At 34.6% G+C, this 19,446-nt stretch overlaps 1 protein-coding gene across 1 annotated transcript; it reads right to left on the bottom strand.

The window, feature by feature from the left end:
- Positions 1-16,630: 16,630 nt before the first annotated feature.
- Positions 16,631-17,530, bottom strand: LOC140508631 (vomeronasal type-1 receptor 1-like). The gene has a single exon (XM_072616526.1). The coding sequence runs from the start codon at positions 17,528-17,530 to the stop codon at positions 16,631-16,633; it is 900 nt and encodes a 299-aa protein (XP_072472627.1).
- Positions 17,531-19,446: the final 1,916 nt, after the last annotated feature.

Raw genomic sequence — 19,446 nt, 5'->3', positions numbered from 1 at the left:
TCTGTTTGTTTAAAGCCATATGGCCAAGCTGGTAATGAGTTGCTGTGTTATGTATTCTGCCAATGTAAATTTCATGATGTGTTTATTTTGTGGGAACTATACTGTATTTACTAAAGAAATGTTAATGCTTATTCAGATACAAGTTGCCCATGTAACCTGTTAAATCACCTTGATTTGGCATTACAAAGTATAATGCTTTTATTTGTTCCAGGATCCATGGCCATTTAGATTGCAAGTCCAAGGATCCTGGAAGGGTGGATTGTGAGGGCAAACAAAGTAGAATATTTTGCTGTTTTGGTTTAGTATAATCAAGTGCCTCTGATTGAATCTTGCTTTTATCAACCAAGAGTCTTCAGTAGGAGTAAAGTCCAGAAACAAGAGTTTCTTTAACTAGAAACAATATATGTATTTGTATTTTCAATGTGGTTAAATATCTTCCCTACCCATTAATGAGCCTACCCATTACAGGGAGTTTGATTAGAAAAGATTTATAAGCAGAAGCACAACTTTTGTTAATGAAACACTGGTTCTCAAGGGTTGGGATGCCCTCTGGCTCTAAAAAAGATATAAATATTCTGAGGGTGAGGTTTTAGTTTGGAACTTAGTTTATAGAATAAGCTTTGTGTGTCCTATGAGACTCTGGGAAGCTTCCAAAGACCACTCTAGCTTTGAAAACCAGATGGTACTTTCCTCTCAGGCAACAGCTGGACAGCTGGACCTGTCTGTTGATTAGTGGTATATTTATTGTTTATGTCAACAATTTGGAAGTGCTGTTGATTTTCTGAACTTAAGGAATGATATTTGTGCTTGATTAAAAGAGGTTGTTAACCCCTCAAAAGTTGCCTTTCCTTTTAGAAAAGCAGGTTAAATAACCTATGATAGCAGACCCCCCCTGTGTATGTCAGGATGCTTACTGTTACATAAGAATATATTTTTTTGGATTCTCTGACAGTCTGAGAGTTGGGGTGCAGAAGAATACATAAATTACCTTTCATGGGAGCCATAATTCTTGGAGTTATCCAGTTCTATCAGTCTTTCTGTAATAAATGGGTTTGTCTTCCCACTCTTATAAGCCATTTTGAACATAGCTTTTTTTTTCTCCAATCAGATCAGCTCCTGGTAGCAGCTTCACAGCCTAACTTAATCCATTCACAAGGTGTTGGCTTGAAGTAAATATTCTCCTCTCCCTTCTCTGCTGTACTTTACGCTTCTTGGTTCTCTGCTTCTGTGAATCCATTTAGAATCCATGTAGCTTTCCTCAGTTGATAAATGGTCAAAGGATATGAATAGGCAGTTTTCAGCTGAAGAAATTAAGCTATCTATAGTCATATGAAAAAAATGCTGTAAATCCCTATTATTAGACAGATGCAAATCAAAACAACTCTGAGGTATCACATCACACCAGATTGGCAAACATGACAGAACAGGAAGATGATAAATGTTGGAGAGGATGTGGGAGAGCTGGAATGTTAATTCATTGTTGGTGGAGCTGTGAACAGATCCAACCATTCTGGAGAGCAACTTGGAGATATGCCCAAAAGGCTACTGGAAATAAAGGTGATGCCCATCAATTGGGGAATGACTGAATAAATTATGGTAAATAAATGTAATGGAATACTATTGTGCTATAAGAAATGATGAATAGGAAGACTTTAGAGGGGCCTGGAAAGACTTATATGATCTGATGCTGAGTGAAAGGAGCAGAACCAAGAGAATTTTGTGCACAGCAAAAACCACTGTGCATGAAAGTTTCTTCTGGTAGACTTGGAACTTCATTGCAATGCAAGGACTTAAAAAAATCCCCAGTGGTCTTTTAAGGCAAAATGCCTTCCATATCTGTAGAAAGAACTATGGAATTCATTCATAGAATGTAGTAGATCATTTGTGTGTGTGTGTGTGTGTGTGTGTGTGTGCGTATTGCATTTTGGTTTGTTATATGATTTCTTCCATTCATTTTAATTCTTCTACATAGCATGACTCCAATGAAAATGTATTTAATAGTACTGTATGTGTAGAATCTATATAAAACTGTATACCATCTTGGGGAAGGAGGGGAGAGGTAAAGGGAAGGGAGGGGGAAAAAATCTAAGTTATGTGACAGTGATTGTAGAGCACTGAAAATGAATAAAATCAATAAAAAAATAATCTAAAAAAAAATAATCCATGTAGCGGAATGACCATCATTGCTATTTGATGACTTGTTAGGAAATCTGAGCAACTCCACAATAGATAATAGATGCTATTGCCAGTGCATTGTCTGTGCATGTCACTGGCTATTCATGGAATCTAGCAACTAGCCTAGTTTCTCTATAGCATTTCAGGGTGTAGCATTCCAGTATGTTGCTATTTAGGGTTTTCTATGTATTATCAAGATTATTTTGTATACAAGACTCTCTTGCCTGTATATAGATAGATAGATAGCATTGTACAGTTGATTTCATCAACAGTTTTCTAAGCTGGGGCCATGGCTAGAAAATAAGGTTTTTTTAGTCTATACCTTAAACAAGACATTTATTGGCTTTGATGACCACTACCTCCTTCATTAACTTCAACTGTAAAGCACAATTCAATGGGAAAAGATATTTCTCATTCAAACATTAACAAGTAAGTCATAAGCCTCATGGCACCATTGTCTGAAGCAGTAAATAAAGGTTTTAAAAGTGATACATATTGACTTCTGCTCAAATTTTATTTTTTTTTCCCAGTCCTGGTAAGTTGGGGTTGAAAAGCACAGGCTATAGATCTCTTTGAGCATGATAAGTTCTCTTTCTAGATTTTTTATTTCTACTGAAACCAACATCTCATTGACTAATTTGCTTTCCAAGTCAGTACTTTGATTAGAGTGAATTCTGAATGTTAAGTCATATACTTGAAATATGTTTTCCCACATCTTAGGAATGGGAGTAACTTTCTAATTTCTCACTGGGTAGCATGAGTCAAATTATCAGTCACTTTTGGAATATAATTCATGGGTTTATTGTCTCTTAGAAAAATCCATCAATTTATGTTATTTCCTTGCGTCTAACTTTGTGACCCCATTTATATGGGGTTCTCTTGGCAAAGATACTAGAGTAGAGTTCCATTTCTTTCTCCATGGTCCTCATTTTACACTTGAAGAAAGTGAGACAAACAAAGGTTAAATGATTTGCCCAGGGTAACACAACTACTAAGCGTCTGCAGCTGGATTTGATCTCAAGGCCTCCTAACCCCATGCTTAGCACTCTATCAACTATGTCACCTAGCTATCCCTCCAAGAGTTTGCTAGTGTATAGATTCACCAAGTACACAGCACAAGGTGGGTAAACTTTCCTTTGGACCTATTGCATACACTCTGTACATTTATTATATCACCATTCATCATGTTGGGTTAGTAATGTTGCTCATTAAATAGTTTGATTCTTCTCTTGACCTGACTACTCAACGTTCTAATATAATGCCTTCATGGTCATGTCATAAAAATTGTAGGACATCATTAACTGCTTCTTTGTATCATCTGTAAGATACAGTTATAGACCAATCCAATGCTTCATTACACAGATCCAACTTCTAGAATTATGTTAATAGTTGCAGACTCTCTTAAGAGAATTTTGCTTTATTGTTTGCATTATTTCTTATATTTCACAATCACTAATTTGTTCTTGTCATCAGCCTTCCCAGAATAATTGAGGGAAAGAGGATCTGACTGGCATAATGAGATTCATACATGATGAGGCTATGCCTTTTGGTATAAGCATCAAACTTTTAGCTGTACTACTTTAAATTGGATATTAGCCCATTTCAAAGCTAAGGAAAAATTCTAATTTGTGTATATTACATTGACTTGCTGCTAGTAAGTTGTCTATTGACAAATTGTGTTTGTATATTATGATTGTTTCCTTGATATAAACTGCTCTAAAGTCTTTAGACCTAGCATCTGTACATGGCATTAAGGGTGAGTTTGGATAATTTCAATGATACGAAATTTAAAAAAGTTTTGCACAGATAGAAGAAAACTGGGAAAGATTTTTTTATATCAAATGTCTAAGAATTTCTCAAATATGTGTCTCATTTCTCAAATATATAGAGGACTGAGTCATGTTCATAAGAATGCAAATCACTCTCCAATAGAAAAATGGTCAAAGGATATGAATAGGCAATTTTCAGATGAGCATAGCAAAGCTTTCTGTACTCATATGAAAAAATGTTCTAGATAACTATGATAAGAGAAATAAAATTAAGACAAATTTTAGGTACCACTTCACCTATAGGATTGGTTAATATTACAGAAAAGGAAAATGATAAATGTTGGAGGAGATCTGGAAAAATTTAGAGAATAATGCACTGTGAATAATGTGAACTGATCCAAGCATTCTGGGAGGATTTTCGAATTATGCCCAAAAGAGTAAAAGATTGTATATGATCTTTCATCCAGCAATACCACTACAAGATCTATATGTGGTTAAAGGAAAAGGGGGAAGGACCTCTTTGTACAAAGGTCTTTATTGTAGCCTCTTTTAGATATTGGGGGGATAACCCTTACTTGAGAAATGGCTGAATAATTTGTGGTATGTGATTGTAATTGAGTACTACTCTGCTATAAGAAATGACAAGCAGAATAATTTCAGGAAAAAATGGAAAGATTTATGTGAACTGATGCAGGATAAAGTGGGCAGACCCAGGATAACATTGACACAATAATAGTAATATTGTAAGAAGAACAATTGAACAAATGCGAGTGACCTAGCTATTCCCAACATTATATTGATCCAAGACAATTCCAAAGGACTGATAATGGTAAATGCCATCTGCCTTCACAGAAAGAACTGCTGATGACTGAATGTAGATCAAATATATTATTTTTCTGTCTTTCTCTTTCTTCTTTTCTTTCCTCTTGCCTTTCTTTCTTCTTTCTTTCTCCCTTCCTTTTTCTTTCCTTCCTTTCTTCCTTCATCATTTTTAAAAAGTTTTCTTTCACAAAATACTTAATTTGGAAATATGTTTTACATGATTGTACATGTATAAAATATGTTAGATATTATCTCAGTGTGAGCATAGTGAAGGGCCATGAAGAGGGGGAAAATTTGGAATTTAAAATTTTTAAATGTGAAAAACTATTTTCCCATGCAATTAGTGAAAAAAAAACATAAAAAATTAATTGACACTGACTCCATTATCATTTAACTTTTTTGATGAAACATTATGATAATTTGTGTATTTAAGAAATTCAAATATCATCAAAAAATTCAAAAGCTAATGATTTTAAAATATCATAGAATGCTGAACCTGAAGTCCTTTTGTTCTCTACAAGTCTTTTAAATTACAGGCATAATTATATGTTGTTTTTTCAAAATCATCTTCATTTCAAAGTTTTCCACTTTAATTACATAGAACTACAGTTTAAGTATGTTGAACTTTAATTCATTTCAATTCCTACCTCAAAAGGAATAGAGACTGATAAGGATATAATCCTTACTTTAAAACATAGGTAACAACATGTTTTGTAAGTATCTATTACACAAATTGGAGTAATTTAAAATGTACTATTTATAATCCAATTTTAGTGAGAAGTCCTGCTATGTGCAAATATACAAAGTGATTCCAAGCTGGATATGGAGAACTCTAAAAATCAAATGAATTCTATTCAATAAAACATGTTTGCACTTCAGAACATGCTCCACTAATAAAATCCTAAGCAAAAAGGACTTTTCCTTCAAGGTAACACAAAATGTTGTGTAAGTTATTCTGCTATAACATTACAGATTACACTGAAATTCTTTTCCTAAACACAAAACTCAAGATGTTTCTAATGTTAGTGATTAAATCATTTGCTCATAGTCAAATAGGTAGTGGGGAGCAAGGCAGAGATTTGAACTTAGAAATTTATACTACAAATCCAGCACTCTTTTTCCTTTACCACATGGATTTGGAGCTTGCTGTGAGAGCAAAGAATTACTTTGAATACTGAGAAACAGGAGAGAAAATTATGATTATAGAGGAATTTCAATATTCTAGGGAAAGGAAGGTTTTGAATAATCATGAGGTCTACAACATCTGTGACTAGCTGAGGTAGACCAAAGCTGAGCATTAAGGCAGCTAAGGATGGAGATGAGCTAGAAGACCAGGGGGCTTAGTGGGTTATAGTGGAGAAGACAGTGAGCATTATACTTAAATCCAAGAGAAAGGACAGAGAGTAACTTTGAGGTTCAGTTACCATAAAAAAGGAAAAGAATCCAGAGAATATAATGGACAAATGGAGTAAATCTTAAAAGATGGAGGCTTCTGAATGAGGGACTGAAAAGTGGCCCTCTGGATATTACAAAGTTTGAGAGAAGGATCGTCCAGCACTGAAAGGCTACTGAGGGATGATGTGTCATTGAGGAGAAATTCAGAAAATGGAGAATTCCAGAAAATGGATAGTATGAAAGGACGATATCTTTTCTTTTTCAAATTTATTTGTTTTCAGTTTTCAAAAAGTGCTTCCATAAGTCTTAAATTATCTCTGTCTTCCTCCCTGAGATGGCATGGGCTCTACAGAAAAAGGAAGATATGTAAGAGAAAAGAGTATTTGGTAATAATGGGTTCCAAAGGGGGATGCATAAGGTGGGGGCAGAGGTGGACAGAAATTGAGTTGGGGCAGAGAAGGTCTGAGAATGAAGTCTACCCTGGAAAAGGGGTTTCCAACTCAGCAAAATAAATATGAATCACAAAGATAAACTAAATATAAGAGAGAAATTTACAACCACATTATAAGAGAGGTACCTATTGATCAGAGCATTTTATAGATCAGAGTAGTTGTGCAAGTCCTTGGGAATGGTCCTCTAGATATTCCTCTAATGGAAGCCACTAATCTGAGGCAACCCATCATGACTTAGGGTAATTTATTTTTTCAATCTTCAGTGATAGGAGTGGTCCTCAGTGTTTCTTCATTATCTAACCAGGGAAAGGTGAGTAGAAGGGACTTTCTAGATATCATTGGTAGCAGGGAAAGTTCTACCAAGAAGGAAGTATCTAATTCCAGGAAACCAATGGCCTGAGCAGTAGGACTTCCTTAGAGATCACCTATTCCAATAATTTTATATTGGTGTTTGTAATTGATGCTCGTGAAGCAAAAATGACTTGTTCAAAGCCACCCAGTCAGTGAGAAGAACCAGGATTAATTTGAGTCTTCATTATTCCCATCACAGAAATGTGCTATAGCATCGTATATTCTTCCATAATGATGAGAAAAGATTTCTTTGATATTAGGTTGGTCAATGCCCTGCTTGATTCATCACTTAAGTTATGTTTTAAGAGGCTGTGAAAACACAAAGAAGTTTTGTTCAGTGTTTACTTGAATTTCTTTTGCAACCTGATGTCTGTGGCCTCAGTCAAGTACCTTTGTTTAGTCACTTCTTCCTCTCATCTCTCCTCCCTTGTTTTAATGTGTGTGTGTGTGTGTGTGTGTGTGTGTGTGTGTATGTGCAGAATCTACTTTAGGATGTTTTTTTTTTTTAAACTTATTCATTATATTTGAGATGCACTTAAGATTTACCCTGCCAATGTCCCCTTCGTGGATCACTGAACAACAGGCAGGAGAAGACCTTGTCTGCACAGATTCATTAAGGACAGGTCCAGTACAGGCTGGACAGCATCTCCCTTCACAGTCAGAACCAAGACAGATGGTTGTTCCTATGCCTAAATTATACGAAAAACAAATGAACAAAGACATATGGAAGTGATTGCTGAAAAATAAAAAGAAATAAATTAATTAAATTTTATAAAAGAAGCAAAAAATAACCTAAAAAGAGACAGAAAAAATGTAGCAAATAGAGGTCTAGTATTGGAAGAATAATAATGTATGTGCAAGTCTTGCCTCTGACACATAAGGATGTATTTGATATCTCAAGAAAGTTATTTATCCTCTTATTGAAATTTCTAACATAATAAAGTAGATAGCAATCCATTGTTTTCCTTAGGAGAAAGAATTTATTTATCACCTTCCATTGAGATTAAGGAAGTCACAGGTCAGTGAGAAAGAAAAAATGAACAATTATAGACACATTGAATTTTTCAGGTTAGGATAATTTACTTACAATTGTTAATACTACAGTGGTAAATACCAAAATACTTCCTAAATTAAACTAATCATAAGTTCTAATTTTAAAATGGGATGTGGTAAACTTTATGGAATTAGACAATTCCAAAGAAAATTCATATAAAGGAAAACAGCAATAATTTCTATCAAAGTATTGAAAAATATGAGAAAAAAGAATTTTCAATCATATTTCAAAATAGAAAAAATGATTATTTATTTAAATTTACTTTTATCTTTGCCAGCACACATGCCTAGCAAGTGGGATATAGAGAATGAAATAACTGAGGAGAACTCAGTGCATAGAAGTGTGAGACAGAGATCAACGTTAAAGCTAGAGCTGACTAGAAAAAGATACAGAGAAAAGAATATTAAGGAGTCAGAAAGTATAAAATTGAAGAAGTGAGGTGTGGTGCAGAAAAGGACATTCATTATGGCTTTCTTAAGTTCTGTCTTTGAAATAGGAAGTGATTTCCCTCAATTGACAGAGAGGAGAACTGTTGAGGAAAAAAAATTATTAGAATAATAAACATAGGAGGTGTGACCTAGAGCAGTGACATCAAACTCAAATGGAGATGGGGACCACAAAACCATTTCAGGTCACATACTGACTTAAAAGACCATAAATTGACATTTTCTTTGTTTCAACATATTTTTATTTATTTAGGTAACTATTTCTCAATGTTATCTTAATGTCTTTTGGACTTTGCCCAGAAATGTTGCAGCAACATGTTTGACATCTCTCTTAAAATACCATGTCCATCTTAGCCTTAAGAATTGTAGAGTTTCCTATGATATTCCTTTGTTGTCCATAAGGTTTGGTTGAAGCAATTTCTAATCTTGGAACTGGAGTAGAGAAGACCCAACTTTAGTGAAGCAGCAACTATTGGATGCTGGAGTGCTCAGGTTAACCATCACTGTATCAGTAGTCTTGCTTTGCTGCTTGACAAAAGTAATAGGACATTGAGATTGATCATAGTTTACTGGGTCTTGAAAACAAGAGTTTACTCCATGGATCTCGCTGTCCCTACAACTGTGGCAACAATGGAGATGATAATAGCTATCCTATTACATAGTCAGTCCATCCAGATAGTTTCACAATCCTACAATATGGTATCATTACCTTTACAAAGTCCTAAAGGCACAAGATCCAATGATAAGCTTGAAAGCCTTTATCAATAGATTGCCAAGACCAGTTTTTACCTTCAGCCCAGCAGTTTGATGGAATAGTCACTGTTTCATTATTTCCTTGCATATACACTAAGGGGTATGAGCAGAAAGAATGAGAAGAAAAACATATATAATACTTACTGAGACACATAGCTGGGACTACAACAGTTCTTAGATGTTTAAATCCACAACCCAGACCTTTAATACAGTAGGGTCCACAAGTACCATGGACAGCTATATCACAGTAGATGCCTTGAGACCTCCCAAACTTCTTGTTTTCTTATTCTTCAATGGCTGGTATCCATATTGAGTTTTTCTTTTATTCATCAGATCAGTTCCTCCCCACCCTCCACAAGCACCAAATCTTAAAGGAATAGAACCAAGAAGGAATATGCAAGAAGTGAAGATAAAAGAGTCTCTGCCTATTACTCCACCCTCAGAGGATGACAGAACAATGTGGTAGATAGATTTAGAGTTCCTATGGAGATAGTGGCTCAGGGTACAGGTAACAACAGAAGTGCTTCTGTGAATAATGAAGAGAGGAGATATAAAGATTAATGGGATGGCTGGTAAATCACTGGACCCAAAATATGACAGACAGATAAGGAATAGAAAACAGCAGAGTCATTACCAAGTCTTGTTTGTGTGTCTTTTTATCTGTTTCTACATCTTTACTGTTAACATAAATTAGCCCTAACTAATGGTGGGAATAAGTCAAGACACTGTCATCTATCTCCTGCATTTCCTCATGATAGTTGCCTTGGTTTACCTGATTTGTGACATCCTATGTGTTTCACTGTTGGTGACAGCACTTTGCATGACAATTTAGTATTGATATTGAAGATTGACACCCATGGTATGCATCCTACCTGGGACCTTTCAGTGAACTGTACCATAAACCTATAATATACTAGTGAAACTAAGTCAGGTAGTTGCCTCAGCCTGACCAGCTTGTATACCATGTGGGCAGATGCAAAGTTTTCCATTCATCTTAGGGTTACACACACACACACACACACACACACACACACACACACACACACACACACACACCCCAAGGATTTCTTTTGCAGGTTATGATTCTGGAGAGACAAAGAAACAGAATGTCAGTCCTGCACCCTGATGTGTGACAGAATAACCAAGTCTTGGGCTATGCTTAGCTGTATTTCTACAACAATGAATGTACGATTTGTGAATCCTTTCTTAAAGTGGAATCATTGAAATACCATAAAATGTCTCAGGCTTCTTTTGACACTTCCTCCACTCCTGCCTCCACTTCAACTTTCAGCAAATTTAGGTCAGAAATGAGAGACTCTCCTCCTTACTTTACAACCAAGCACTGCCAACTCTGGAACTGCTCAGTCACAGACATACTAAATGGGGAAAGCCTTTCCTGAATATTAGAGCCATCTTGAATATCCTCTTGAAATTAGATCAAAAGAAAGTTCATTATCTTGGCCAACACCTAATGCAAACTTTTGAGTCCCCCAAACATTGACCTATGGTGTATTGATAGAAACAGCATTCCTAGGACTGTTTGAGACAGGATCCCAAAGATTTATCATGTTTTTCATTCCTCAGGAAAAAAATATATGCATGAAGTAGAATGCATGATCTGTGATTTATCTGCACCATGACTCTAGAGCCAATGAAACAAAATATGTCATAGGTTCCACCAAAAGAAGTCTTAGCTCCTTGGCACTAATGATTATCTGCTAAAGTATGGAAATTAAGAAACTAAGCCCTAACTAAAATCTTCCATTGCTTTTATGTGACTTCTTCACACTGGGAAGGTAGGATGATCTGTGGAGATTAGCAAACAGGTCACATGCCTCTCTAAATTAAAGCTGATAGAGATCATTTCATTTGGCATCAATTCATATAAATCATTTCAGATATTTCTGAGAGCATTCTGTTTATTGTTGCTTATACTACAATATCATCACTATCATATACCACCACTTTTTCAGACATTCCTCAAATTATAAGCATCCATACAAATTCCAATTTTATGCCTTGCAAAAGACTTGCAGTACATAATTTTGTACACAAATTTCCTTTTGCTTTGTTATCTCTTTGAGATACATGCATCATAGTGGTATTACTGGACTGAAAGGTTTTATATAAGCCTTTGGGCACAGTTCCAATTTGCTCTTCAGAATGATTGGATCAGTCCACAATTCCACCAGCACTGCGTTGATATCTCAGTTTCCCCTCATGTGAACAACATTTATTATTTTCTTTTTTTAATCATATTAGTCAATCTGATAGATATAAGGTGCCACCTCAGAGTTATTTTAAGTTTTGTTTCACTTATCAATAATAATTCAGAGCATTTTTATATGACTTTAGATAGCTTTGATTTTTTCATCTGAAAACTGCCACATCTTATCCTTCAGCAATTTAATAATCAGGCTATGACCTATATTCTTATAAGTTTGATATATTTCTCTTATATTTTTATAAATGAGAAACTTCTGTGAAATTGTTTTATAGTTCCAAATACTAACTATTTTCCCTCTTATCCTACTCTTTCTGTCCTTTAACCCTGACCATACTCAAAAAGGTTTTGTTTCTGGCTCCCACCTCCCCCACTCCACCCCTCTTTTCTATCAACCTTCCCTTCACTTATACCTTTCCCCTCCTACTTCCCTGTGGGGAGAGATAGATTTCTATACTCAAATGAGGGTATACTTTACTCTCTTTAAGCCAATGTAGAAGAGAATAAGTTTCAAGCATTGTTGTCCATGTCTTTTTTCCCTCCATTGTAAAAGCTCTTCATTTTACACCTATTTTATATGACATTATATTCCCTATTCTTCTTATCCCTTCCCCCCCTCCAAGTGCATCCCACTTTCTCACCCCATAATATTATTTTTATGGATATCATCACTTCATGGTAAACTTAGACTTATGAGCTTTCCATTTGCTTGTTTCAATTTGTCTAACAGCAAGATGGCAACTCTTGGCTTTTGTTTTTTGTTTTTTTTTTTTTTTTGGATTTACTAAAAGCATAGAAAAATAAAATCCCATCCACTCAGTTATATTTTGTGTATAATTTTACTTTTGTAAATGTGTTTCTTGTGAGCAGAAATGTTAAGGTTTGCTTTCCTCATAGATTATGACTTACTTTAAAATTATTGGATATTTTAATTTATTCATTAAAAGTCACAACAATAAATTTTATTTTTCTCCCATCTATCTCTAAAATTGAGATTTTTTCAAGCTATGTTCCCCCTATTTTTCAGTAAACAGGATATCATGTTCATTCACCTGCTTTATTTTGTTAAGGTTCCTTTCTCCCACTAACACTATTTTCCACACCTATTTTCCACTCTTTTTTTTTTTTTTGGTTTAACCTTTCTCTTTAGGTTTTTGTTCAGTAACTTTCCCTCTTACTATTGTCTGGTTAGGCATAGATACACGCACACACACACACACATATGTGTGTGTATGTGTGTATTTCCCCCTTTTTTCTCAATCCAAGTAAATTCCCATTCCACTCCTTCCTTTTGAGTAGTCCTGTTCATTAGTTTATTTTTTATTTGATTTATTGAACCAAATTTGAAAAATCATCTCTCACTCTCTTCATTATCCATCTCTCCTTCAATTGATTCTAGACTCTCATGTCCGATTTGTGGCTCTTGCTCCTTTCTCTCTATTTTTCATTCAATCAAACCTTGCAAAGTAGCCTATCTAGGTGCTATGCTCTAGGTGCTTTCTACCTCTGCTTGGTTGGGGTTGCCTAAAAAGCTATTCTGGCATTTCTTAAGGCATAGGCAGAAAATTTAAGGGATCTCATAGGAATTTTGGAGATTACATTACCTTATGTAATGCCAGATTGAGAAAGTAGCTCTGGAAAAAGAAGAACTGAGCTGTGTTCCAAGTAATGTAACCATCTCACTGATGGAAGGGGCTGCAGATGTCCCTGAATTCAGTCCAGCTGATAATCCCACCACCACTCGTGCCACAGTCAGTTTAGCTATCACTTTAGTGATATCACATTTGTTTGGACTAATACTTGCAGGTCAACTGCCATTTCAAATAAGAGATCTCCTTGAAATTCCTCTCCTTTGACAGGTGAATGAAAATGAAAAATGAATAACAGTAATAAAAATAAATATAAAATCTAGCATTTGTACCAATTTTTCAATTTGCAATGCATTTTACAATTATTAATATTTTTGTTGCTTGTACAAACCTTAGTAGTTAGGTGCTATTATGATTCCTTGTTTTGTAAAAAAATACTATTGGGGAATTCAAAGGTTAAGGGAACTAACCAGTAGTATATAGTTTCTAAGTATTTGAGGCTGAATATGGTCTCAATTCTTGACTGCAGGTCTAGCATTCTATCTACTGCATCAACTAGCTGTGTGATACCAGGATTATATCAGGGTGTGGGGGATTTTTCCTTCTCCAGAGTGCTGAGTGGTACTGGGGACATGAGAGGCACTAACAAATAGAACAAATAAATTATCTTTCTAATAATTAATATCAGTAAATATTGGTTGATCCTGGGCCATTTCTATGAAATAACTCCTTTGTTTTGTTTTGTTTTGGCATATCATTTCCAGAAGATGCATTTTGCTACAGTAAGGATGAGTATAAAATGTAATCAATCAGTTTTATAAAGTTAAAATGATTTGTATTTATTTGTATTCATATTGTTCTATTCAGGTATAAATTTCAACTCTAATTTAGTCCTAACAATAAAGGATTGGGAAGAACCATAAACGGTTAGCAAATCATTCTAACTATGAACAAAATTTTCGTTAAGCAATTACTCATTTGCTACTGGGAAAATATTTTAGTATAAATCACATTGAACATAACACTGGATATGACAGTATGAGATTTTTCATGAAGGTTTCTGGTTTAAGTATTTTAAATGAAGCTTTTGCATTTTTTAAAATAGTTTTCTTTTCTAACTTTATGTCCAATTTTATACCTTTGAAATGAAAAATGCAAAAAACCAATTTTCTGTCTAAAATTTAAAAAAAAATGAACAAAAATGCCCAAATTAACTACAAAGGACATAAAGAGAAAGATGTTATGTGCATTCAGAAAAAGAAATGATACGTAGGTGTGTGTATCAATTGATTTGACAACTATATATACCTATGTGTTTCTAATCATAGCCATCTCTAAGGAGAGGAAATAAACAAAAGGAAGAAATTTCCATTAGGTTTATTTTATGTTTATTTTAACATGTATTTTAAAAGGAATAGAAAGCTGTGCATAATGGATTCACAATTTCATGTGCAGTTATCTATTTTTTTTACTATACACTGTTATGAAATACTTGGTTTATTCCAGAAGTTGAAAATATATATATATATATATATATACATATACAGATAGATCGATAGATATAGCTTTAGATATAGATATATAGATATTTATAAAGGACTACAAACTGGCAGATAAATCAATAATGCAGCAATGTGAAGCAGTCATAAAAAGATATTCCAAAATATGATTGCAATGGTGAAATAGAAGGTAGCGAGTAAAAAAAGGCAAACATACTAACCAGGAGCAAAACAGTTTGGATGGCTCTGGTCTCAGGGAAACCACAGTGAGATTCTTGCCATGAATTTACTGGATTCTCTGGTGTTGTCCATACAGTAAATACCATATATCCTCCAATCCACACCATAGATCTCATATAGGAAACATTGGGAAGGTAGATTAAGAAAACAGAGAGTGAAATGTTAGCTGAAACAGAAAATTAAGCAGGAAATAAATGAAATCCTCTACTTCACTCATGCTTTTGCTTCCTTTTGCATCTTTCATACATACAAGGAAAATGTAATTTGTCAGCAGATGTAGGATACAGGAGCAGAGACAAAAGTAGAAAACGGACTTTGATGTTTTGGCTTTGAAAAATAGTTAAATTATGGAGTCCATATAAGGTAATGGTAGATACCTTCATACCTGTACATTTGTTTATGATATATATTTATGTATACATTATGTGTGGTATATATACTGCATGTATGTGTATGTATACACACATGCACAAAGAGATAGAGAGGGAGCAAACAGGAATCTTGAACTGTTCTATGACTCAGTTACCTCTTTTCTTCTCCTTTGGTGATGCTGGGATTCCCTGCCATTATAAGAGTGGAAGTGTTTGCTTTTTACATTACCTTTATATACATTTTCAAGAAATTAAATTGCTCCTTAATTCATTATTATTAGATTGGCTTAGGAGTCTTATCTCAGTGACTGCTGGGATTGTCATAGACATCTCCAGTGGGGGTTGAATGGATGGAGCTGAAGAGAGGGAGGGGAGTGGAAAAATGAAGGAACAGAGGATGAAGAGAAACAACATCTGTCCTGCTATTTCTACTGAGACAATGCTGTTCCCTTTATTGTCCTTATCATTCTCAGTGGCAGAATAATGAGAAAATGGATTGGACTGTATGTACTTAAAAAGCAGGATCCACAGATCACTGAATTTGGAGTCACAGGATCCATGCTAGAACCCATACTCTGACCTTTGTGACCTGAGTGACTGGTCATTTAAGACTTATTATTTGAAAAGGTATATTTTATATGTATTTATCATGTATGTTTCACCACTACCACCTCACATTGAGCCATTAAAAAGCTCATCACAAATGGCCAGTTCATTTTAAAAAAATTTTGCTTTGGGTCTATCTGGACATTTCTACTGCATATTAAGATCTACATTTCTGTGGAAGGAGTTGAGTAGTGTATTTTTTTCCTCAGTTCTCTGAATTCAGAATTTATCATTGAATTGATCAGGGTTCTAGAGTCTTTCAAAGTTGTTTTTATCTATAATATCATTGTATTAGTTGTTCTGCTTCTCAGTTTGTTCTACATGAGTTCATAGAAAGCTTTCTAGTTTCCTGGAAAACTGTTATATCGCTTATCATATCATAATGATAATACAATCGAGTAATATAATATCCTTTGTGTGCATTCCCCAATGTCTACGTTGTGAAGTTTCTTCAACACACAAACTTCTTCATAAACCAATAAATAAATAAACAGATAGTAAATAAATGAGTGAATGAACAGATGAATAAATGAAATAAATAAATGTGTGTGTATATATATGTGTGTGTATCGTTGTGTATATATACACATACATACATGCATATATACACACACACATATGTTCTTTTATCATCTCTTTGGAATATAAGACTAAACTTGGTATAGAGGAGTCAAATCATGTGCACAGGCACATTATTTGGGGCACAGAGTTCTAGATATCCTTTCAGACTAGCCTGGTGAATCCATAGCTCCAAGATTGCATTAACATTCTTGCTTTCCTGCAGCCCAACAAATATTTATCATTTTCCTCTTTTGTCATATTAGCCATTTTGATGGGTTTGAGGTGAGACTCCCAAATTGTATCAGAACTCTATCATCATCTTTTTACCAGAGTGCCAAAAAATACTTGTACACATGGGAGTCTCTGACTATTAGAACAAATGAGCTACAAGCTGGGAAGCAGCTAGCTAGGAAGGCAGAGATGTGAATGACCCAGTAAGATGGTACATATCGAATACATAATATTAAGATAGAATTCAGAGAGTAAAAGGAGACAAACAGAAAGACAAGCAACAGAATAGTTCGAGTGGCTCGGGTCTCAGTGGAATCACTAGTTGTGAGATTGTTGCCATGAATGTACTGGACTCTCTGATGGTGTCTGTACAAGACAAAAACTGTATATCCACTGGTTCCCACCATGATTCCTATGCACAAAATATCAGGAAGGGAGACTATGAGTATGGTTATGGCACTACCAAGTGAAACTGGAAATACAGCAGCACAGTAAGTGAAATCCTGTCCTCCAGTTATATTTTTGTTTTCCATTGGGCCTTTCATATATAAAACAATCATACAATTTTTCAGTAGACAGAAAGCCCAGCAGGAGAGAAACAATGGGACAATGCACTTTGGGACTCTAGCTTTCAGTTTTGCCCACCTGGAGCTTCTAGGACTTAAAGTCATGGCTTGGAAGCTACTCAGAAGGCAGGTAGTACAGAGGGAAAGGTCCCGGGCCACTTTGTGAAAGTAAAAGACAAGTTTACATCCCACATCATCCAAGAAATTGGTGAGGCCCAAAGTAGCCATTGTGTGAGGAATCCCTTTGAAAAGAAGCACTACGTCATTGACCAAGGCCAAGTGGGTGAGAAGCAAGTCGATGGACCTCACCCTGGGACCAAGGAAGAAGGTGATGGCATATAGCCCTAAGAGGAAGGAGTTCCCCAGGACTCCCAGTCCAGTCTGAAACAGAGAAAAGAGCCCCAGTGCTATGTCCATAGAAATCATTCTCTTTTTGTTAATGGGAGTATATAAAAATCAAAACCAGTTGATCTGTGCTCAGTCAGAAATACAAGGAGTAGAAGATATTTCCTGAGATGAGGGAGACACTGTTCTTGTCCAATACAATCACTGTTCGCTCTCATACAGAAAAACCTGTGGAAAATGTCTCTTTTATTACTGGCAGGTTGATATTCCGTAATATCGAATTGATAGGACAGTTTTTAACGTTTTGTTTTACTCTTTATTTATAGAGAGTTCTTTGAAACGCTGGTTGAGTTCTTCTTTGGTGAAAGAGTAAAATTATAATAATCCCAATAGTATAGAACCTAACATAATTGAAGTTGCTGGAGATAGAGAGACCATGTGGTTGAGAATTTGAAGTCAGGAGTTCTTAAAGTTTCAAATTTGCCATCATACAAATCTGTTCCCTTGAGCAGAATGTCTGTCACTAGAACAATTCATTCACAACTATTAATTTCATTTTGTCATTTCCATATACAAAGGAAAAAGAAAAAGATGATGCCATATTTGCTTTGCCAGCTTGTTCTATTGCTATTGTTTTAAATATATTTCTATCTGTCGGTGTGCACAGATATAAATATATATTGTGTATGTAATTAATAATTATTAGTGTAACATGTAAATGTGCACATTAGGAACATACACATACATGCCTACATGTATACATGCATTCATGTGTACACACACACATATACGCTTCTTTCATAGTAAAGGAGATTCCTCCTATTGGGGAATGGATAAACTAATGTGATATGGCTATAATAGAAAACTATTGTGCCATAAGAAATGACATTAAAACTTTTCAAGAAAGAGTGAAGAGTTATATGTTCTAATGCATAGCAAAAATAACAGAATTTAGATAAAATTAACAACTAAATCATAGTGAAGAAAAAAAACTTTGACAGACTTTGGAACTGACAAATGCAGTAATAAAACAGGAACCCTGAAAGCAAAATATGAACTATGCTCACTTCCCCATTCTCATTAAATTGTATAGAAACACATATCTATGTCTATCTATCTATCTGTACAAATATATATATATATATATATATATATATATATATATATATATATATATATATATATATATATATACATATGCACATATACTGTAGTTCTTTTCATTCTTTGTTATTTCTTCAGGGTATAAATCTAGCATTTGCACATCAGAATCAAAGGGCATGGATGCTTTAATAATTTTTAAGCTTAATTCCAAATTTATTTCCAAAATAATCAAACCAATTCACAGCTCCACCATCTTTTCATTATTTTTCCTCTTCATGTAGCACCTCCAACATTTGTCATTTTTCTTCTTCATCATATCAGCCACCCTGATGGGTTTGAGGCTGAATCTAAATTCCATTCATTTCTATTTCTTTAATTATTAGTGATTTACATCATTTTTCCATGTGGTTGTCCATCCTTTGGCTTTTTGGCCTTTGAAAACTGCCTATAAGTTATTGTTAAAATATCTAACTGTTGAAAAATGCATTTGTCTTATAAATTTGGACCAGTTTCATATGTCTTTTTATGAGACTTCCATCAGAGAAATTTTTTTAAATGTCTCTTTTCCATTTATTTATTTTCTTTCTGTTTTAACTTTATTAGATTATTTTCTCTTAAGCCTTTCAAATTTAAATTATCAAAAATGTACATTTTATCTTGTTATCCCTCCTGACCACTGTTTTTTTCATGAATTCTTCACTTATTCATAGGTTTTTAAGACAATTTCTTCCTTGTTTCTCTAATTTGTTTATGATATGACTCTTTATATTTAGATCAGGCATCCATTTGGACCTTATGCAGGCGTATATTCCATTAGGCATATATTCTGCTCTGGATCAGATGCTTTATCTGGTTTCAGCTTCATGAAAGGATATGCCCTCCCCAGTTTGTGC

The sequence above is a fragment of the Notamacropus eugenii genome, chromosome 5, assembly GCF_028372415.1.
Source record: "Notamacropus eugenii isolate mMacEug1 chromosome 5, mMacEug1.pri_v2, whole genome shotgun sequence".
Taxonomy (NCBI): Eukaryota; Metazoa; Chordata; class Mammalia; order Diprotodontia; family Macropodidae; genus Notamacropus; species Notamacropus eugenii.
This window is presented reverse-complemented; position numbering and strand designations above follow the sequence as displayed.